Source organism: Zingiber officinale, unplaced genomic scaffold (genome assembly GCF_018446385.1).
Source record: "Zingiber officinale cultivar Zhangliang unplaced genomic scaffold, Zo_v1.1 ctg77, whole genome shotgun sequence".
In the NCBI taxonomy this organism is placed as follows: domain Eukaryota; kingdom Viridiplantae; phylum Streptophyta; class Magnoliopsida; order Zingiberales; family Zingiberaceae; genus Zingiber; species Zingiber officinale.
In genome coordinates, this window is record NW_024589972.1 from 1 (window position 1) to 24,300 (window position 24,300).

The 24,300-nt window shown below is 33.4% G+C and overlaps 1 protein-coding gene across 1 annotated transcript; it reads left to right on the forward strand.

The window, feature by feature from the left end:
• Nucleotides 1–9,168: 9,168 nt before the first annotated feature.
• Nucleotides 9,169–11,974, forward strand: LOC122037758 (glucose-1-phosphate adenylyltransferase small subunit, chloroplastic/amyloplastic-like). Its single transcript, XM_042597202.1, has 9 exons — nucleotides 9,169–9,465; nucleotides 9,810–10,106; nucleotides 10,217–10,486; nucleotides 10,571–10,750; nucleotides 10,862–10,965; nucleotides 11,047–11,158; nucleotides 11,246–11,344; nucleotides 11,487–11,606; nucleotides 11,713–11,974. Exons 1-9 carry the CDS (start codon nucleotides 9,193–9,195, stop codon nucleotides 11,827–11,829), a joined length of 1,572 nt encoding a protein of 523 aa, XP_042453136.1. The 5' UTR covers nucleotides 9,169–9,192; the 3' UTR covers nucleotides 11,830–11,974.
• Nucleotides 11,975–24,300: the final 12,326 nt, after the last annotated feature.

Genomic DNA, 24,300 nt, shown 5'->3' on the forward strand with positions numbered 1-24,300 from the left:
TTAGCATAGATAAAATACCTAGATTACCTACCTAAGTATCCTTAGCCCTTAGCTAACTTGAAAAATTAAACCTTAGATTGCCCACTATTTCTCAAGAAAATGTCAAAAACCAAATTTGACATTTCTTTTGCTTTTCCTAATCTGTGCCAATTTAAATTAAGCATATTCCTCAAATTTGGCACAATTTACTCTTTTAAAGAGTAGCTCAATAAATCTATTTTATTTTCAGAAGTTAATAATAACCTTGAAAATGCTCTTTGAGTGTCAATTTCTTCAAAGTTGGGTTAACTACCCTTCTTCTTAGAGTTGACACTCTCTAACCCATCTATGGTGTAGAGAAGATGCTAACCTATTGGTGCTCCTTGGATGCTCTAGGTATTCACTAGGGATAACTTCTTAGAAGTCTTGATCACTTTTCTAGGTCAACTCTAGGGATTGCTTCCCTTGTGACCTTGTTTGTGACTTTCTTAGACTTCTTAGAAGTCTTAGTCACATTTGTTGCAAAATACTCTTAGGAATAACCTTCCTAGTATTTTGACTTGACCATTTGACCTACGGTTGGTTCCATAACTATATGGAACCCTATGGTACGTAAATTTCATCCTTCTTAGCCTTAGGTTTGTATCCCAAACCTCTATGACCATTGGATGACTTTGATACTCCTAGACCTAGATTTTTACCCTTAGACCCTTGTGTTTCATTTTTATTTCTCTAAGGGTCTTCTCTAATTTATCAAGTCTTGACCTCAAGACTTGATTTTCCTTCCATAATCCTCAACCATAAATTTTTCACTAAAATCATGATTTTTCTTCTTCTTAGGCACATACCTAGAATCCTTAGGGTTCTTGCCTAAGTTCCTATCTACCTTTCTAAACCTAGGTTGAGAGGTCTTAGCATGATAAGCTACATGATTTTCTTTAATTTTATCATGCCTCCTATTTCATGGTAAATAGCATTAAAATGATATAAGTTAGAACTATCATGCTTTTTACCATAATTTAAAGGAGTAGGCTCAATAAATGTTACCTTCCTTTTTACCTTGAAGGCTCCCCCTTGAGTTGAGCTTCCTCCTTGAGCCTTGACCGCTTTCTTCCCCTTGGGACATTGACTCTGATAATGTCCCTTTTGATTGCAAGAGAAGCACACAATGTGCTCCTTGCTCTTCTTGGTTCGGGAGCGGTCTCCTTGGGCTTCTCTTTGCCCTTTGGTGCCACTTGACCCTTCTTCTTGGTCAATTTAGGGCATTTACTCTTGTAATGCCCATGTTCCCTACATTCAAAGCATATGATATGATTTTTATTATTAATTGATACATTTATACCTTCATGTGTAAGGATGACACTTTCTCCATTAGATCCAGAGGAAGAGGCTTCCTCTTGATTCGACATTGATGCTCCTCCAATTGAGTTAGCTTGACTTGTGGAGACGGAAGCTTCTTCATCCTCTTCTTCTTTGACCCGAATATGGAGGCTTCTTCTTGCTCTTGATCCGGTGTCAATGAAAATTCCTCCCCTCAATCCTAGAGGTGGAGGCTTCATCATCCTGTACATGGAACAAGGAGTATGCTCCCTCATTGTTCCTTTCATTGCATTCCCTCGAAGATGAAGCTTCTTCTTGGACTTCTTCTTCGAAGTTGAGCATCTCTCAACTTCGGAGTCCTTCTCTTGGTCTTGCTCCAATGAGTCGCCCTCTTTGGATTCCTCTTGATTCGGTACAGTGGAGGGGATCTCATGGATTGATGCCAATTTGCTCCAAAGCTCCTTGGCATCCTTGAACTCTCCAATTTTTCCAAGAATGTGGCTAGGCAATAGATTGACCAAGAGCTTGGTCACTTTATCATTGGCCTCACATCTTTGGATTTGCTCTTGGCTTCATTTGCTTTTCTTGAGGACTTTGCCCTTGGAGTTAGTTGGAGCTTCGAAGCCTTCCTTTAGAGCAAACCATTGCTCTATCTCCACCATTAAGAAATTTTCGATGCTTGATCTCCAAAGATCGAAGCTTGTCATTGTGAATGGTGGAGGCACCCATGTGTCAAATCCAAGTCCATCTTGGAATTGCATTTGAAGTTGAGCTTCTTGAATTCTTTGACTTTGATGAATTTGCTCCAACTTCTTCACCCTCTAGCTCTTCTTGTTACGTTTGCCCTTCCGGCGATGATTCCGGTGAAGAGCGACCTTGTTCGATACCACTTGTTGGGACCAAATGTAGCTAGAGGGGTGAATAGCTCCACGTGCTCCGTGTTCTTCGTTGCTTGTTTCTTCAGAGATGTGCAGTGGAAAATACGAGAAACAAAATACAACGCTAACAAATGGATTTTACTTGGTATCCACCTCACAAGAGGTGACTAATCCAAGGATCCACACACTCACGCACCCTCCACTATGAAACACACTCCTCTACGGTAACTATCGAAGGCGGAGAAGCCTTTACAAACTCTCAATACAAGAAGAAAGGAAAGAATATGAAATACAAGCAAAGCTTACAATAAACCCTAACTCTAACTTCTCTTCTTGCTTTTGATCCGCCTCTTGACTTGGAAGAACCTCCAAGAATCTTCAAGAACTAGCGATCTGAACTTGAGAGAGAGCTCAGGAGTCACTGGTGAAGATCGAGATGAATGCCGTAAGTTCGCCGATGGAATCGAACGCCTGCAGCTATAAACGACGCCAACTGCCGGATCCCGATCGATTGGATTGCTCCCAATCGATCGAGGAGGCTTTGGATCGATCACCGATCGATCCAGCGCGCTCGCTTGGGAAATGCTTGATCGATCGGCGATCGATCCAACCTTCGTGAAATCGCGCCACCCCAATCGATCCACTATCGATTGGGGTCTTTGGATCGATCGACCGATCGATCCGCGCATAATGCTCGCCTGACTTGCCGTCGGGCTTGTCACGGACCTTCCCATCGATCGGCCGATCGATTGGGCATCGCCAATCGATCGGGTGATCGATCGGATTGGTTTTGCCCAAACCAAGTCCCAAGTCCCTAAACCAACATCCGGTCCTGTTGGTACATCATGCCTAGCATCCGGTCAACTTTGACCGCCACTCCCTCACCAAGTGCCGGTCAATCCCTTTGACCCACTTGGACTTTTCTCTTCGTGCAAGTATCCGGTCACTCCCTTGACCTACTTGGACTTCCACTGATGTCGGGTCAATCTTGACCATCTGGATTTTCGTGCAAGTATCCGTCAATCCTTTGACCTACTTGGACTTTCAGACACTGCAATGTCCGATCAACATTGATCCGATTTTTCCTGCCCGGCTTTACTCACTGTGACTTTCACCTAGCTTCACTCATTAGGATTTCTCATCTGCCTGACTTCACTCACTGGGACTTCAACCACCTAGCTTCCCACTTCAGGACTTTCACCCAGCTTCATTCACTAGGATTTTCACTTCACATCACTGGATTTTCACCCACTCACCAGATTTCTTCCCCAAGCTTACCACTAAGACTTTCTCCTAGCTTCACTTACTAGGACTTTTTCGACTTCACTCACTCAGACTTTCTAGTCAGGTATTCGATCAACCTTGATCTACTTGACTTTCCTTCACATCTCAACTGGTCAACCTTGACCAAGCGGGAATTGTATCAACAATCTCCCCAAATGAATCACTGCACCTATATTGTCCATATCATCTAAACTCAATATATTGTCAAATATCAAAATCCAAACCAAGACTCAGGCTTAATCACTTAGATCAACTTTGATTAAAAGATATTGCACCGACAGGTATGACTCGTGGTCAGGCATGGAGAGGTGTTTCGAACTGGTCGCTTCTTGGTCTTTCTACCATTGGACACTTATTTGTCTTAGATTAAAGGCTGAGCATTATTTGTTCCTTGTCTTACTATTGTGGATTTGAGTTTACTTCCAATGCTTGCTATTTTGGGTTCTCTTTGACGCGACGAATATGATGGCTCGTGCTTGGATGGAGGCTAAGGATCAGTTTCATGAAAAGCTTATATTCTCCAAGGAGGTTTTACCATGGGGAAACACTCTTTCATGGAATTCTAACTTTAGTCGGACGTGACCAAGAAAACCAATAGTTTCGCTTGGTTAGTTTCGAATGCTAGATTTAAAAATAAAATTTCAATAATCTACTAGCAATAGAAAAGTCAACCAAACAATAATTAACATATTTGCGTTATTAAATAGCTTTTTTACTTAACTGTGCATTAAACTTTCCGAAATATCTAAATCACTTATTTTATTTTTAAAATTATTAAATCATATATCCAATACTTATTTTATTTTTTCATATTTATCATATTGCTACATTTGGATTATTTTTTTAAATGCGTAGATTTGTTTTTTTTAAATATCAATTTATGTTTAAGATATTTTATCTTTTCGTATTTGTCCCAATAGATTGCTACATTTGGATTATTTTTTTAAATGCGTATATTTTTTAAAAAATATCAATTTATGTTTAAAAAAATTATTGTTAAATATATCAAATTAATATTTAAGGGTATAAAAATAACCATAAGAATTAGATGAAGACATATGATTTAGTTTTATGTCATTTTTAGTTTTAGGTCCATTAGTTAGTTTTAGCTAAAATAATTAACTGATACATCTAGAGAAACATTAAATAAAATCTAATTTGTGTTAAAAAATTCACCGCATTTAATATATTAGGCCAAATTGAAATTACCTAAAGAATATTCACAACTTTGCTCTTCGGCTATACCTAAAAGGTCTCATGTTAATAGAGATATTATACATCCTTTTAAATCCATGATATTTTTTAAATCTTTCTAATGCGGGACTTTGATTGAATCTCAACAATCCTCCTCTTAAATGAAGGATCATCATTACTCTCATGGTCTAGGCCCCGTTAGCACCTGGTCACTTTGGACCCGCTTCGAGTCTCCCCGAAAGCATCTGCGTCCGGTCACTCATAACATGCTTCGGGACTCTCCATAAGCATTTGATCACCCTGACCTGTTTCGGGTCTCTCCACAAGCATCTGATCACCTTGACTTGCTGCGGAGCCTCCTCACAAGCATCTGGTCAACCAGACCTAGTCCGGGGCCTTTCCGTGAACATTCGGTCACCTCGACCTGCTCTGGACCTCTCCACGAGTATCCGGTCACCGCAGGCATCTTGTTAACCTGACCTATTCCAGATTTCCCCGTGAGTATCTAGTCACCTTGACCTGTTCCATGCCCACTCTCAACTTCGTTCAAGGGCAACCCACATGTCATCAGGTCTGGAGCATGACTTTGATAACATTTGTTGTGCCCAAAAGATGTTCACATATATTTAGCCATCTCCACCTGTTTCGAGGCCCTAGGCAAATATAAAATTTATATTTTTATTTTGTTATATAAAGGTTAATTAAAATTTTATATTTGAGCTTGATAATAATTTTTTTATAAAATTGTTAAATTATTTTAAACCTAAATAAAATTTTATTGATTTTAATTTTAAATTTTTTTATAGCATTATATTAACAAACATTATTAATAGTATTCTATAAATTATCCATGTATTATTTTTTATAATATATGACTTTAATTTAGATTTATTATTTTTTTCTAAAGTATTATCTTTTAACAAAAATTTAATTGATTTTTCATTTAAATTTTTAATTATTCTTTAGATTTTTATTTTTAATCTTACTATTTTATTAAAAATCTCCCCCCTTTACTAACTAACTTTGGTGAAGCCTAAAATGTATTTACGTTAATGTGCTTTTTTCTATTTACACTAAAAATAATTTCAAGGTTTATTAGTAACTCCACAAGCGAAACAATCAGTGCTCTAGAGTTCGAGACTCAGCTACAGCATATTATTATGAATTTTTTTCATCGTTAATTTTCTTTGATTGTTTTATATAAAAAAAATATAGTTCTATTTAGTCTCATATCTTAAAATTGACAATACTATAATCAAATAAACTTCTATAAATATTTTAGGCCGACGATGTTAAAAAATATATTTTTCTTAGTTTTTTTACTAAGACAAGTATAATATTAAATTAAATAATTTTTTGAATAGGGAAGCTCGTTACAGTAATTTGTTGCTGGAATTCTCTAGCGTCACTATTACATGGGTCTGACAAATCTTACCCAAATAATTAATTTTTTGTTTGTAAGGGTGACACTAAAAAATTCAAACAATTCGAATTTTCAAAGACCCAAATAATTTATATATTATTATATTACACACGCAACGCGTGTGCATGATCATACTAGTATTAATAAGCAATCTATATAGTTTATGTTTTAATTAAATAAATTCTTCTTATTATTTTTATATATTTTTAATATCCTAAATCCATGTTTAAAAAATTAATATACTATTTTACATCGAATTGAATGAATAAAAAACTTTACTTTATATTTTCCTCTCAAAGAGAAAGAAAAAACGTGAAAGATTGATGAGGTTGCGAGGAAGGAAAATGATACAGAAAAAAAATATAAGAACGGGGATGAGAAAAGAAAATAGTACAAAATTATCGACGAAGGTTTAGAGATCAATCTGAAAAAAAAATTCAATTAGGTTTTTGAAAAAAAATATACAATTAAAAAAATCAATAAAAAACAAAATTACAATAATTTTAAATTAAAAATTTATTTTTTTAAATTGATCTAAACTTAAGGATGAATATTTTTAATATATCAATGCTTTTTAGCTCCATCAATCGATTTAGTTAAAATTGATTGATAAACCTAAATAACTCAGAATAATATAAAATTAAATCGTATGTATTTGTTTATTTTTCTATTATATTTATGAGCCTAAAAATTAATTTGATATAATATATCAAAAATAATGTGTTTTTTAAAATAAATCAGACATTTTAATAAAATATGTGCATTTAAAAAAGAATATTAACCGAATCATTGACATAAATATGAAGAGTTAAAAAAAAAATATTGAGTGTGTCATTTGATAATTTTAAAATAGAGTTCGATTTAGGTATTTTACTAAATTAACTTTAATTAGAAATAAATTACAACTTTGAACTAATATCATAATACTAAATTATATAATGAAATAATATATCTTAGGTGGCGTTTGGTTTATGGGTTTGGGAATGAGGGAATGGATTCATTCCCAAACCTTGTGTTTGGTTAATGGGAATGGAATCAAGATTTTGGAATGAAACCTAAAAATTTGGGTATGGATGAAACCCACCCCCTCCCTTGGGTTTTGATGGAATAGGATTGTGAATTAAGTTTTAGACAAAAATACCCTTAGTATATTTATTCATTTTTTTTTTAATTTCACACACTCTCTCTCATCATATTTTCTCGCTCCTTATTTTGTCATCACATTTTCTCTCTCAAGATACTTTCTCTCTCTATATTCTCTCCCATCATATACTCTCTCTCCTTATTTTCTCTCTCTTCATTATCTTCTATCACACTTTCTTTCCCATTATACATTTTCTACTTATTTTTTATCATATTTTCTCTCTCATCGTACTTTCCCTCTCATCATACTTTCTCTCTCCTCAATCTCTCTCAGCATACTCTCTCTCCTCAATCTCTCTCAGCATACTCTCTCTCCTCATTTTCTCTCGTCACACTTTCTCTCTCTTTATTCTCTCTCATCACACTCTCTCTCTTTATTTTCTCTAATCACACTTTTTCTCTAAGCACACTTTCTCTCTCATCATATTTTCTCTCTCTCAGTCTCGCATTTTCTCTCATCACACTTTATCTCTCTTCATTTTTCCCATCATTCTTTCTCTCTCAACCCACTTTCTCTCTCATCATACTTTCTCTCTCTTCACTTTTTCATTTTCTCTCATAATACTTTCTCTCTCTTCATTTTTTCCATCACTCTTTCTCTCTCAGCATATTTTCTCTCTCCTCAGTCTCTCATTTTCTCTCATCATACTTTCTCTCTCTTCATTTTTCCATCACTCTTTCTCTCTCAACCCACTTTCTCTCTCATCATATTTTCTCTCTCCTCACTCTTTCATTTTCTCTCATAATACTTTCTCTCTCTTCATTTTTTCCCATCACTATTTCTCTCTCATCACACTTTCTCTCTCATCATACTTTTTCTTTTCTCAATCTCTCCTATTATGCACTCTCTCCTCATTTTCTCTGATCATACTTTTTCTCTCTTCATTTTTTTCCAACACACTTTCTCTCTCATCATTTTCTCTCATCATATGTTTCTCTCACATTCAACTTTCTCTCCCATCTAATTTTTTCTCTTATTTTTCTGTAAGGGTAAAAAAGGAAATTTAGGTTCATTCCGATTGAACATATTTAACTAACAAAACATCATTTTTAAGAATGATACCCAAGCTGATACCCATTCCCATTCCATAATACTATGATACACATTCCCATTCCGATTCCTAGGAGAGAACCAAACGCCCCCTTAAATTATTTGGTAATATATTTTTTAACTCTCAAAATTATGATATAGTAACTTTGGTAAAAAAAAAATTTATTAACTATTATTTAATAAAAAAATATGTTTTTTCTTAAATTAAAATTTTAAAAATCAATTTAAATTTTTAATATTTAATCTAAACAATTTAAGCTATTCTTGATTTAACTCCATTAACTTGATCTGTTAAAACATAATCCTTTTAAAAATAAAAAATAATAATTTGAATTTTTATTTTGACAATTAAAATTGAAAAGTCAAATTATACTTCTCCAAATTAAATAAACAACTTTAATTGACTATTATGAAAATAAATAAAGAATTTCATTAATCTATGTATTTTATAAATTTATAACTTTAATTAATATTTTTTTTTAAAAAAAACGAATCTTATTAATTTATCTATTTATTTGAAACTATGAATCTTTAAAAGTTAAAAAAAAATAATTAAGGTATTGAATTTATCAAATATAATACTAAATTTCAATAAAAAATTTTCTTAAATTAAAATTTAGTAAAACTCAATATAGATTTTTAATAATGAATCTAAATAATACTTTAAATAGGTGGTCGAAACATGCCAAGTCATCTAATTTACCAGATTTTAATTTATTTGAAATTATTTTATTTTATTTTATTTTTTCTGAAATAAAATAAATATGAGAGATGGAAATAAATTTTTTCTGAAATAAAATAAATATGAGAGATGAAAATAAATAAAAAAAATTATAATTTTTCTCGGATCTATATAAACTCGAGAGAAGGCCTGTCGATATTTCATCCTTTCTTCTTCGAAATCCATCGGCCAAACCGCAATGGCTTTCTCGATCGGCGTGTTGTTCTCTTCCCCCAACGTTCTCGCCGTTCGTTCCAAGCCCTCGCCTTTCGCAGAGGACCGCACCTTCCTCGGCGGCCGCAATGGCCGCCTTTCCTTCTCCGACAGTCTCTCTGGCGCGAAATTAGTCCGCCAGAGGCCGGTGGCTGCGACGAGAAGAGAGGCGAGGACGAGGAGCCCCTTGGTCGTCTCCCCCAAGGCTGTAACCGACTCGAATAACTCGCAGACCTGCCTCTTCCCCGACGCGAGCCGAGTGAGTCGATTGATCCTTTTACTTGTTGTTCTGGAATTTTGAATACTTGAAATCTGATAGGGTTTCCTTGATTTTGTAGTCGCTTTTCGATTTATTTTTTTTACGAATTGTTTTTGTTCTCAATGCACAAATTGATCTGTTTTGTGAACTGTGGTTCGATCCCTTTTTCTTCTTCTTCTTCTCGTGAATTATCTGATTTCAAATTTCTGAAATTACTAGTAGATTGAGGAAAAAGAAGGTGTTCCTTTCCTTCGTGGATTTTTCTTTTCAGTATTTCAAGATTGGTGCATGTGATTAATCAAAACTCATTTAGAACTAAACTTATTGTCTCCCTTCGTGGACAGAGTGTGTTGGGTATTATTTTAGGTGGTGGCGCAGGAACGCGGCTGTATCCACTGACAAAGAAGAGAGCTAAACCAGCAGTTCCTCTCGGTGCCAACTACAGGCTCATCGACATCCCCGTCAGCAACTGCTTGAACAGCAACATCTCCAAGATCTATGTTTTGACACAGTTCAATTCAGCTTCGCTAAATCGCCACCTCGCACGGGCTTATGGAAGCACCATGGGTGGTTACCAAAATGAAGGATTTGTCGAAGTTCTTGCTGCCCAACAAAGCCCCGAGAATCCCAACTGGTTTCAGGTATTATAATACATAATTCTGTTGTCTATATTAAGGAAATTTTGTTCAAAATTCGTACAAGTTTAGATATAATTGGCTTGCTCAATACTGTATTTGAATATCATATTCAGGGTACTGCTGATGCTGTAAGGCAATACTTGTGGCTTTTTGAGGAGCATAACGTGATGGAATTCTTGATTCTTGCCGGGGATCATTTGTATCGTATGGACTATGAGAAATTCATTCAATCACATAGAGAATCATGCGCCGACATCACTGTGGCTGCACTGCCAATGGATGAAAAGCGTGCGACTGCCTTTGGCCTCATGAAGATCGATGAAGAAGGACGGATCATTGAGTTTGCGGAGAAGCCAAAAGGCGAGCAATTGAAGGCAATGCAGGTGAAGTAATTTCATCTAAATTTACAAATTATTAAGAACTAGTTGGTTTTAATCTTAAGTAATTTCATTGTTCACAAATTGCAGGTGGATACTACTATTTTGGGCCTCGATGTAGAAAGAGCAAAGAAGATGCCTTTTATTGCTAGCATGGGCATCTATGTTATCAGCAAAGACATAATGCTTAAGTTGCTTCGCGATAAGTTCCCTTCAGCAAATGACTTTGGTAGCGAAGTAATTCCTGGGGCTTGCAACCTTGGTTTGAGAGTATGTCTCCCCCTTCTAATTGTTTGTTTGATCTATTAATGATGTTATTAGTATACTGTTTAAGTACTCTGCTTTGTTAGATGCTAATTTACGATTAATTTGTAACCAAAGGTACAAGCTTATCTATATGATGGTTACTGGGAAGATATTGGTACCATAGAAGCATTTTACAATGCTAACCTTGGGATAACAAAGAAGCCCGTTCCTGATTTCAGGTAAATTAAGATAATTAGAGGATTTATTTGCTTATAATTTTCTTCATTGTAGTTACTAGAGTGTGTGTTCTTCAATTGCAGTTTTTATGACCTTTCATATCCAATATATACTCAAGCTCGATATTTGCCTCCATCTATAATGCTTGATACTGATGTCACCGATAGTGTTATTGGCGAGGGATGTGTGATTCAGGTAAGACCTTTTGAGATTCTTTATTTTAACACTTTTTCTTCCCTACAAACTTTGCTAAATACTCGTTGTATACTTTTGTATTTGTAGAAATGCAAGATTCACCATTCTGTAATTGGCCTTCGATCTTGCATTTCGGAAGGTGCAGTGGTAGAAGATACTTTACTAATGGGAGCTGATTATTATGAGGTAAAACTTACATATGGTTGATGATCAGAGTTCGATAAGTTGATACTTAGAAGTAACATTTTCAGTATTTCATTTGTGTTTTCATTTTGCTTATGAACGAATCCATAAAACATTGTTACATTCATCGTTTTTTTATATACAGACTGAAGCTGACAAGATTCTATTAGCCGCGAAAGGTAGCTTTCCAGTCGGAATTGGAAAAAATTCTCACATTAGAAAAGCCATCATTGATAAGAATGTTCGAATGGGAGAGAACGTTAAGGTGCTGTTAAACTCATTGATCCTTCAACAATTATGACTTGTGATTCCGTTTAAAATATAAAATATAAATTTTTTTAACACATTCTTTTATGTATTTGTTATTGCAGATCATTAATACTGAAAATGTGCAAGAAGCATCAAGGGAGGCCCATGGATACTTCATCAAAAGTGGCATTGTGACCATAATAAAAGATGCTTTAATCCCAAGTGGAACAACAATTTGATGTCTTTCCTCTTTCATTTAAATTTATAAATTTTATTTTTTATTTTTTATGTAGAGTAAATGATAAAGTTTTTTGGGATGTTATGTATTTAAATTTTTTTTAACAGCACTTATTTCTATCAATAAATAAGTTGAGATTTTGATTATTTGGTTGTTTTGAGAATTTTAGAAATTAAGTTAGATATCAAAAGAATATTTGTTCTATATTGTCATTACTACAAATGTTTTAAAAATAAATTAACATAATTTTGGATTTAAAAAAAAATAAAATTTTATGACATGGAATTTATTAAATGTTAAAATAAAGTTAGTATGATAAATAAATCTTACTATTTAATCAATAATTTGGATCTTTAACAAGTAACTTTAAATTTGATTTGATGAAATTCAAAATTTAGTTACATCAATATTCTTTTTTTTCACACAGAAAATAATTTCAATTCAAAACTTAATATAATTTAACTTCTTTTTATTCTCATATCTACAACATTCTTTTCTCCTCATTTTGCTCACTACATAAATCCTTATCCCTTTTTCAATATTCTTTCCTCCCTCAATCTCTATTAATTCATCTATTTTAACTTTTTTTACATATAATAAAGTCGCATTAAACCATATATATCTTATGATTATTCAAAAAGCACCGGTAAAATACTAGTTTATATAAATTTCTCTGGTTCAATTGACAAAACAATAAATAAATTAACAATTTTAATGGATATATCATGAAAATAAAGAAGCATTTAGCTATTTGATTTATCCAAATTAATATAAAATATTTTTAAAATTAACTTCATGATTAATTTATAAATTTAGAAAAAAAAATTGTCATAGAAATTTGGAAAATTATTTCCTATTAAACAAGAGATTAGATATTCACATTTGTTTTCATCTTACTAGTGACTTATAAGTAAATTCTATGAGATCTTTAACCTGATTATATTAATCTAGTCGGGCGTTGATGTTAAGGAAACAAGATGTCCATATGGTGAATTCATGCAAACAAATCTTGATGTCGGAGAGCAAACTAGTTATGTATTTAATAAGCTAAAACATGGGCGAGGATCAGTATCTTGCTTTTTATTTGCCGTAGGACCCCTCGTCTTCTTGATCCTTCATTAGCCCTAAGAAAGCGAGCAAGCCGAAGAAGAAGAAACCACCAGCCCAGTGGCCGCCCCCTCCTCCCCCCCCCCCCCCCCCCCCCTCGTCCTCCCCAGGGGGGGAGCCCGTTCCTCCATCGTCAAGCTCTGGTGATATCTCCTTTCCTAAAAGAATAAGATAAGGTGTTTTGACCATGAAAGAAACTGTTATTGACTTGGCATGATTTGAAGATTTTGGCTTTAGAGCTTTTAAACTGAAAAAAGTAAAAAATTAAATTACCCTCGAGGCTATAAACAAATAATTCTAATAGATTATATAATATAAATTATATAATCTAACATCCTCCTTCAAACTCATGATGCTACAGTCAGAAGTATTGAGAGTTTGTCAGATAAAAATCAGAAGCGCGAAACGGAATGAGCTTTGGTAAACATATCGATAATCTGTAGTTTTGAAGGAACAAAAGGCAATGTGATAGTGTCAATCTGAAGATGGTGATGAGTAATGTGATAATCAATTTCAATATGTTTCGTCCGTTCATAAAAAATTATATTATGCGTAATTTGAATAGCACTCTGATTATCACAATATAACGGAGTAGCTTGATGAGAGAGACACCCATATCCGCAACTAAATTATCTCACAAGTAGTTGAGGCTATGACACGATACTCAGCTTCTGTGGAAGATCTATAAATAACATCTTATTTTTTACTCCTCCAAGAAATGAGGGAATCACCATAAAAAATACAGAAGCCAGTGGTAGATTTGCGATCCGTAGGATCACCAGCCCAATCCGCATCAGAGTATGAATGCAGTTCAAGAGATGAAGTAGAAGGAAATAAAAAACTTTGAAATTGAGTGCCCCGAAGATACCTGAGAATACAAAAAACAGCAGCCCAATGAACTGTAGTTTGTGTAGCGACAATTGACTAACCACATGAACAATATACGCAATATCTAGATGAGTCACGGTGAGAAAAACCAAGCTTCCAACAATAGTTCTGTACAAACTAGGATCCGGCAAATGTGAGTCATCAGATGGAGAATATCGAGTATTAGTTTCAATAGGAGTATCAACAACTCTATTATCAATAAGACGAGCATGCTCAAACAGATCAGATATATACTTTGACTAAGATAAAAGATAACCTTTCGGAGAATAAGCAACCTCAATACCTAGAAAGTAGCGTAGTATACCCAAGTCTTTCATAGCACAACAATGAGCCAACTCAGATTTCAAGGAAGCAATTCGATCAGAATCATCAATAGTAATAATCATGTCATCAATATATAATGATAAAAGAATACGACCTGTACTCATACATCTGACAAACAATGCTGAATCATGATTACTAGGATGAAAGCCAAATGAAGTAATCACTGTAGATAACTTCTCAAACCAAGCATGAGGTGCTTGTTTGAGACCATAAAGCGCTTTACAAAGTCTGCAAATTTCACCAAGTTTGTGTGAAATATCAGGAGGTGTTATATAAACTTCTTCATGAAGATCACCATTTAGAAATGTATTCTTGACATCCATCTGAGATATTCTTCATCGACAAACAGAAGCAACAACAATAAGAGTACGAACAGTTGTCATTTTTGCAACAGGAGCAAATGTTTCTTCATAATTCATGTCATACTCATGAGAATAACCTTTAGCAACAAGACGAGCTTTGTATCATTTGATAGATCCACCAGATTTAGTTTTGATCTTATATACCCAACGATAACCAATAGTATATTTTCCTGGTGGCAATGAAACCAAATCCCATGTATGACTCTGATGCAAAACAGTTAGTTTCTCAACCATAGCACTCTGCCAAAGTGGGTTACAAATAGCTTCTCTATAGGATTCAGGCTCAGAAAGACAATGAATGGATGCAACAAATGAAGCAAAAGAATGAGAATAACAAGAGTAAGCAAAATCTGGTAGTTTAGTAGACTTACGAACATGAGTGGATTAACAACGATGGAGAGAAGGATTATCCGTAACCTCAGGAGATAATTGGGTAGTGGCAGAAGGAGGAACATGTGGAGCGGATATCTCGGGAACCAAAGTACCAGATTTAGTTGAATTACCAGTAGGATTTGTGGGTGAATCTTTCTCAGTATCAGTATTGAAAGGATCAATGCAAAGTAGATCTGACTTTGTCATATTATGTGAACTAGCCGGAATAGAAAAGAATGGAATATGCTCAAGAAACACAACATGACGAGAGACATACAATTTTTGACTAACAGGATCAAAGCAACGATATCCTTTTTGACTGACACCATAACCCAGAAAGACACAAAGAGCAGACCGAGAAACTAACTTATTACGCTCTGCATGTGGACGAAGGACAGAACAAGACAATCAATTGTAGTAATCTATTAATTTTTTTAACAATTAAAAAATTACTTAATGTTATGAAAAATACTTACTCTCAATATATTATGCCAAATTGATATGGTGAGAGTATAAATATAATCAAGAAAATTAGATGAACACATATTTATGTCATTCTGAACTCTCTAGATCTATCAGTCAGTTTCGGCCAAAATCGGTTGACAGATATAGAGAGCTCGGAATGATAGCATGTATTCGTCTAGTTCTCCTGATTATATTCATGTCTTCAAAAATTAATTTTGGATTCTGAGATAATAGATTCTTTAATATATTAGGCCAAATTGATATTACCTAAAGAATTGTTCATATATCTCTACAATTATATAATATTGTCTACTTTGGGACTAGACTCTCGTAGTTTTGCTCTTGGGCTATATCTAGAAGGTCTTATGCCAATGGAGATATCATACATCCTTTTAAATCCATGATATTTTTTAAATCTTTCTAATGTGGGACTTTGATTGAATCTCAACAATCCTCCTTTCAAATGAAGGATCATCATCACTCTCATGGTCCGGGCCCCATGAGCATCTGGTCACTCTTGACTCGCTTCTTGCCTCCCCGAAAGCATTTGCGTCCGATTACTCATAACCTGCTTCAGGGCTCTCCACAAGCATCTGATCACCCTGACCTGCTCTGGGTCTCTCCACAAGCATCTGATCACCCTAACATGCTCCGGGGCCTTCTCACAGGAATCTGGTCAACTAGACCTAGTCCGGTCCTTTTCGTGAACACTCGGTCACCTCAACCTGCTTCGGGCCTCTCCACGAGTATCTGGTCACCACAGGCATCCTGTTAACCTGACCTATTCCAGGTCTTCCGCTGAGCATCTAGTCACCTTGACTTGTTCCATATCCACTCTCAACTTCGTTCAAGGCCGCCCCATATGTCATCAAGTCTAGAGCATGACTTTGATAACATTTGTTGTGTCCAAAAGATGTTCACATATATTTACAATGGAATTATATTATCCACTTTGGGTATAGGTCCTCATGCATGACCATCTCAGCCTGTTTCGAGACCCTAAGCAAATATAAAATTTATATTTTTATTTTGTTATATAAAGATTAATTAAAATTTTATATTTAATCTTGATAATAAATTTTTTATAAAATTGATAAATTATTTTAAACCTAAATAAAATTTTATTGATTTTAATTTCAATTTTTTTATAGCATTATATTAACAAATATTATTAATAGTATTCTATAAGTTTATTTTTTAATTAAATAAATTCTTCTTATTTTTTTATATATTTTTAATATTCAAAGTCGATGTTTTAAAAAATTAATACACTATTTTACATTGAATTGAATGAATAAAAAACCTTTACTTAATATTTTCCTCTCAAAGAGAAAGAAAAAACGTGAAAGATAGATATCAATGGGGTAGTGACGAAGGAAAATGATGTCCTTTGAGTGTATCATTGATGAGGAAGAAGAAAGATATGGAATCACCGAGTGAGAGAAAAAAAATGAGAATGCCGATCAGAAAAGAAAAGAGTACAAAATTACCGACAATGGTGAAAGTTTAAAGATCAATCCGAAAAAAAATTCAATTAGGTTTTTGAAAAAAAAATACAATTAAAAATCAATAAAAAACAAAATTACAATAATTTTAAATTATAAATTGATTTTTTAAATTGATCTAAACTTAAGGGTGAATATTTTATATTTATATATATATATAATACTAAAATATAAAAAATTAGGAGCTCCAAATTTATTGGGACCCTAGACATAAGCCTTAGCAACTTCTATGATCCAACATATTCGCATTCCCACTGCAGGGCTAGGATTGAGTTGGACCCTTCACCTATTGTTGGATCATGTCGATAGACTGTTTTGGCATTACCCAGTGGAAATTGTTACGGAAGCTGATCAGATGTGGCCTTTTTGCAACTGAATGGAATTTTTTCCATTTGAATGGCTAAATGAAGTCGCTCTAACTTTCCTATTTCAAATTGGCTTGGAACTTGCCCATGGATTTTACCAGTCTAAAGTTTGATTTGGAATTCTAATTGGAAATGCTAAAAATGCTGAGTGAAATTGTCATTTGGAATTAATTGCATAACCTTATAATTGGATGAGAAGCATCTAAATGGAAGGCTTATGGTGTTGCCGATAGGTAATTTTTAATTGAGGGACTTTTTCACTTAATTGCCGAATCAATTGAAGCTACCAGATTGTATTAACCGATCGGACCGGTTTGATCACTAGCTTCTAATTGAAGTCGAGTGGATTTTGCCACTTGGGATTTGTGGTTTCACTAATTGCAGCCGTGTGGATGTTTTTGTTTGAAGTTGCCGATCGACTTTGCTTGACAATTATGGATTGGAGAATTTGATATGCGGATTGCAATAGCCTGTCAAGTGGATTTTTCCCAACTACTGAGTTACATTGGAATTTGAGAGTTGCCTATCGAAAGCTTTGTGATTGGAACTAGAGTTTGAAAATGTCTATCGTCGAGTTGTGCCAAGCGAGCGGTTGAGTCGTGCCGAGAGAGCGGCTGAGTCGTGCCGACGAACACCCAAGGAACCAAGAGTCTCCATGAGCAGACATGCTTATTACTCGGAGTTTGGAGTTCGGCGCATGAGCAGACACGCTTATAACTTTGCTGAGTAGCACAAGAGTCTATGATATAAGGGCATCAACAAGCTCACTTATAACTCGATCGAACAGTCCGAGAGTCTGAGACTTGGTCGTGAGAGTAAGCTCACTTATAACTCAACCGAATGGTCACTACAACAAAAAGTTAAAAGACAACGGATAAAATTCATTGCCTTTGTCCTTCTAAAATCGTTGTAACTGATGGTGTAGTTAAAGACCCCCCTCAATGACAACGATTTTTAAACCGTTGTCTTTTAATACTAAAAACAACAATTTTACAACATTTAAAAACCGTTGTTCTTTATCGTGATAGACATCGCAATAGACAATGGTTTCTGCAACGATTTTAAACTATTATCATTTTATACCTAAGACTGTTGGGATGTATACTATAAGCCTAGCTTTTGTATGGACATCTGTTTTGAAATATTTTGAAATAAGAATCACTTTGGTCAAATGTCTGCATTTTATATTTATGCAGTTGCTATTTAATTTATATTGTAGATAACATGGTGTGTGGTGTTACACAGAAGATCATGTTATCGGTTCCTTATAAATTATAAATAGTAGCTCACAACTAATATGGATTGGGATAAACCATTGGAATGATTGTAGTGTAATTTGGTATTAGTCTATCTTGACTATAAAATTACACTAGTACACTGTGTGTATTGAGCAGGACCGTTTGAGGTTGTTCGATTCGTACTCTGATTTCTACCACATATGGTGGCAAAAGATAAATACGTTCACCCCCAGCGCCTTCATCAATCCGTCTCAAGACCAACACAGAGGAAGTAAATGACGACTATTAGCCTTTGGAATAGTGACTAGCACATAAGGAAGACATTTACCTTGACTTTAGTGAGATTCGAACTCCAGACCTCATGATGGTAATACCTCATGTGCTAGCCAAGATCCTCCTGTTTGGTTGTTACTGCTTGCATTGTCAATAGAGAATTCGATGTCACTTGCACGTCTCAAAGACCTTTTTTATACAGAAGCTTGATCCCTTGCTGGATTGCCAGAAGTTCACCATGCACTATCGAGATAAGTTGATTGATTTGTTTTCCAAATGCCAGCAACAACGGCCTTGAGAGTCTCGAACAAACCCACCAACGCTATATTGATGTTGGTCCTCAAACACTACTACATCCACATTAAGCTTGAGGGTGCATGAACTTGACGGCTTCCACGTCTTCTTTGGATTTCTTTTCCCAAGCCGAGAAGCAATTTTCTCTTTTATCCGAGTCTTTCTAAAATCATCAAGCATTGCATAGCTCCAAAAAATACTTTCTACCATCGATTTTCTCCTATCCCTATAAAGAAAGTTTTGTTTATCTTTCTAGACTACCCACATGTGGATTGCAAGGAACACAAACTTCTATTTGGACATTTGTTCTTTCAACCACATGCAAATCTTTAAAGTGCTAATTTGTCATCCCCCTTAAATATGGACAAAATGGGTATTCTTCCACAGGTGTTTTATTGCAACACAGAAGAAAAGAGCATGGCAAATCGAATCCATAGGATAACTACATAAATAGCAAGATTCACTAACCGGGACATGGTGTCGAAGCATATTTTAATTTGTGAAGATACATTTATGAGAAATACTCTACCAGACTAACCAAACCTTAGGTGGACTAGAAAGACCTCATATAAACGCCCACCTATATTCGATGGGAGGTTCCGATTGGTGCTTCGGAGGGAGAACAACCCAGTTGGAGATTAGACCCATCACGCACCATATATTTGCCCTTGGCATCGAACCTCTAGAATATCAAATCACACACTCTTGCTTTTGAAATTGGGACCTTCAGGATTTCGCCAGCAATGTATGAGTTAAAACTTGTTGAGATCAAATCCACATCCCACTCTCGAATCCAGTTTTTCTCAAATATTTTAATAGATTTTCCATCACCAACTCACCATAACAACCCACACACCAGAATTTCTTTACTCTAGAGGATTGATCTCAAAATATAAGAAGGATTACTCCCCAATCCCGCGTCCAACACCGACCCATGTGTGAAGTATCTGCCTTTGAACACTTGGGCAGCTAACGAATATAGTAAACGGATGAGGATTGCTTGTAGACTGATTGATCAACAGCTATTTTCCTCCTGATGAGAACCACTTATGACTCCATCTCTGGATCCGTTTCACCACTCTTTCAACTAGATATTTAAACTGAAGCCTTTTACCTTTCAATGACATTGTAGGTAAGCCCAAATAGAGATCGTGCTGATATACTATAGGAATAGTCAAGAGAGTCTTAATCGTGTCCATAAGAACGAGGCTAGAATTAGGACTGAAATAGAGAGTTGACTTATCATAATTAATGAGTTGCCCGAATGCCCTCTCATATAGTGAGAGGCATTCCTTGACCTATGCTCCGTCCTCCATGGTCACTCTGAAAAACACTAGACTATCATATGCAAAGAATAGGTGAGACACTGATGGATACGAAGTCGCAACCCTCTACTGGGTTTAATAGGGCCAACCACATCCTAGTTGACTCTCAAAGAGTAAGAAACCAAAGTAACACAGTTCATCACCCTTGCAATCCAGCAACTATCAAAACCCAATCGCGTCATCATCTACTTTATGAAATCCCATTCGACCCGATCATACGCCTTACTTATATCCAGTTTTAGGGCAGTATAATCATTGTGACCAGACTTCCTGCTCCTCATTCAGTGTAAAATCTCAAATCCCACTATGATGTTATTAGTAATTAGATGTCCTGAGATGAAAGCACTCTGAGAATGCTTAATAAATCTCGAGAGAATAGGCCTGAGTCAATTGATGAGAGATCAAGAAATAATTTTATAATAGACATTGCAGAGGCTGATCAATCTAAAATCATTTATGAGTAACATATCTTTTATCAGGGTGCATATCAAAAAGAGCTCGTCTAATCTCCGTTTTTGTAAAAGGAGCACATAGAATATGGTTCATTTGATTATCTACTTCTGGGTCAACTATTTCAATAACGCATCTGATATCATCTTATAAAAGGTTGACGGATGAGAAAAGAGTCTTGAAATAATCCATCAGAATCTATGGCATCCCTCTATCCTTAGTGCACTAGTCGCCATGGCTCGAAAACAAACTAGTAATGGTAATCGGACTTTTATGAAGGGAGGCTTAGGAATGGAAATACCATGTATTATGATCTCCCTCCTTAAGCTAAGATACTCTACTTTTTTACCTCCAATAGGGCTCCTCCTTAGCAGCAAGATCCTCTACTTCTGTTTCTAGTTTTTTAATTTATGTTGTAACACCTAAGGTACAGAACAGACGGTGGACATATTTCATCTTTGATGTAATGGATAGAGGTCAATTCTTAGAAACTAACGATCTGAGGTTTATCTCATCAAGTTTCTATGACCTGTGTACCTATATTTATTTCTCTCTATATTTATAAGGCCGATACTAAGAGATTGTTAAAGTAATGGATTTATTTTTTTTTAAATTGGTATTGTATGACAATTTCATTGAAAACTTGTCTTGAGATGATTCAATTTCTCTCTACTCTAAACCACCTAGAATCTATCCCATTGGATCATAGCACTTTTGTAAGGCTCCATGCGCTCTACGAGAGAAGAGGTCCATGACTTAGTTTTATTTATATTTACAAATATTTTAATTTTTGAAGTGACTCGTGGAATTAAAATTGAATCTATTAAAATGAAATTGAACAAATGAAAAAATTTTCTAACTAATCTAACAGGCCAATATTTCCAACAAAAATAGAGTAAATCAATTTGATAAAACATTGATTAATTTAATTAAAACAATTAATTGAACTATAGTGTTGGTTTAAAAAAAAAATGCTAGTGATGCTGATTTCTAAAGCAAAAACAAATTACTCATGCTGATAATGTTAAATTTGGAATGATCAATTCGACTCTATAGAAATTTTTCACTAGTCAGTAAGGTAAATCGGAAAATACTTACTATGGACAGTCCAGAAGCCCAATATCCATTAGTTGTAAATCTCATTTGAAAAAAAAATCTTTATAAATACGTTATAATTGAAAATCAAATAATAGATATTTAGGAAACAACTAAATATCTTTATCCTTGGGGCATAATGTTAATTTTTAAAATGTAACATCAGTGTGGTGTTGATTCAGTAGTGCAGACATGGTTCGATTGATAATTTTATTTAATCTAATTAACTGTTTTAAAATTGAACCAAATTATTTAATATTTTTTTTAAAAAAAATTGAATTTCGAAATAACCCAATCGAAGTCCTAAATTCTGCCGGATAATTTGGTTTAATTGAATTTTTCTCACCCGAGTATTGCATCATCACAACAATACGAAAAGCCATTTTATAATTAGTTAGTTATTAACGTCTAGATTAATTTTAAATAAATATAATAATTTTTATAAAAAAAATATTTTTTTATAAATCTTAGCATTTAAATTATTTTAAAATATATAAATAAACTATAAGGATGGAGGTAAATTATGGAGTGTAAGTTTAAGTTTTTTTTGTTAGGGCATGTATTTATCAGAAATTGATCTCTTAGTTTATTACAGTAAATTTATCCTCCTCAAATCATGTGGATATACGTGAAGACTTGAATTGCATATTTATGATAAAAAAATTATTATAAAATAAATGGAATAATGTCAAGATGAATTAGACTAGTTCAATTTAAAAAAAATTATTGGATTTATTTTTTATTTATATAATTGCTACCACCCTAATTTATTCTTTATTAGAATAATTTAGTTGAAAATATTTAGCAAAGAATTACAAGGGTGCTCTATCTGGGAGAAACTATCAAAGTTTTGATAAATAATTTCTATATGATAATTTAGGTGATCATGATTTTAAAAGAGAGACACTCTTTTTGAAGATTTTAAATTTGTACCAAATATTTTTTATTGAGTTATATTTTATAGGATTAATTTACATGAAAAATGAATTAACTCATTAAGATAGATTTCTGTTTATATACTTTTGGTCTCTAATAATATAATGTTTTCAATATTTATATTTTTAATTATTTTAATTAATGTAGAATAAAAACATTCAAATAAAATTTCACTAATTTCATTAAGTAAAATTTGTATATATTTTCTAATTCCAAACTTTTATTAATTTGTAAATTAATATTTGAAAATTTCAATTGCCATCAACTTGAAATTTAATTTCTAATTTATTTCAATGACTTAGTTATAAAAAAATATAAGTTTTTTAGTTTTAATATTAAATATAATAGATTTCTCATTAGAAGATAAATATACACATTTTAATTATTCTTTATAACTTTAAAATTATTAATAATAGAATAAGCACGTATTTTTTAAATATTAATGTTTTTTTATAAAAAAAACTCATTAAAATAAAGAAGTTACATGGATTATCAATAAAATAAGAATGGAAGATAATGGTAAATCTTAAATTGAAGATAATAGATAAGAAAATATAATTTACTAAAATAATTAATATAATATTTTTTAAAAAAAATGAGAAAGTTATGTATATGTATGTGACAGTAGTAAAGTTAGCATGTATATCCTAATAAAAAATAATTAATGTATACATTTGATTTTATTTTATTTTTAAAGTTCATGAATTTGTTTTTTCACTTTTCATTTTTTTTAAAAAAAAAGTTCATGAACTAACTATTTTAAATTATAGTATTTAAAAATGAGAAATTAAGAAATGGTGAAGTCCTGGATTTTATCAATGTATTAATATTTTTAATTTTTGATAATTTTAAATCGACACATATGTGTGTTTTTTGAAATATATTTTTTTATTTTTAAATAAAAGTTGCAAATTTTATGGATGTTTCAAACACTTATTTCGTTGTTGAACATATTTTATTTTTTAAAATGATTTAATTTTTAAAATCAATGACTTAGTCTCCATAAAAATATTTTTAATTAATTTTTTTCAAAATAAAAGTCATAACGTAATTAATATAATTACTCTTTATGAATTTATTTATAAAAAATAAAAGTTGCAAATTTTGTGAATACATTTTATTTTAAAATAAATGACTTAGTCTTTATAAAAACATTTAATTTTTTTTTTCAAAAAAAAAAGGTCATAGCATAGTTAATATAATTACTCTTTAAGAATTTTAAAATTCTTCGTTAATTATATTAATAAAATTGGTGTGTAATTATATATAAATCTCTAACATGTAGTTTAATCATTTCTTTCTTTCTCCCTATCGTGAAGTTGATCATAATGGACAAAGAAGCTCATCAAGAAAAATTAGAAGACATAAGCAACTTTGTAAGTCATTTCTCATATTTAAATATTTTTCACTACTACTTATTAGTTCTTATTCAGAGTATCGTTTCTTCAATATTTTTTTCCTTCTTTACATCGC

Excerpts from the sequence above, each read along its gene's own strand:
- LOC122037758 (XM_042597202.1), top strand. The coding sequence starts at position 9,193 with ATGGCTTTCTCGATCGGCGTGTTGTTCTCTTCCCCCAACGTTCTCGCC. Across the intron at positions 10,751-10,861 it reads CTTGCAACCTTGGTTTGAGA|GTACAAGCTTATCTATATGA; the intron begins GTATGTCTCCCC and ends TTGTAACCAAAG. Across the intron at positions 11,159-11,245 it reads GCGAGGGATGTGTGATTCAG|AAATGCAAGATTCACCATTC; the intron begins GTAAGACCTTTT and ends TTGTATTTGTAG.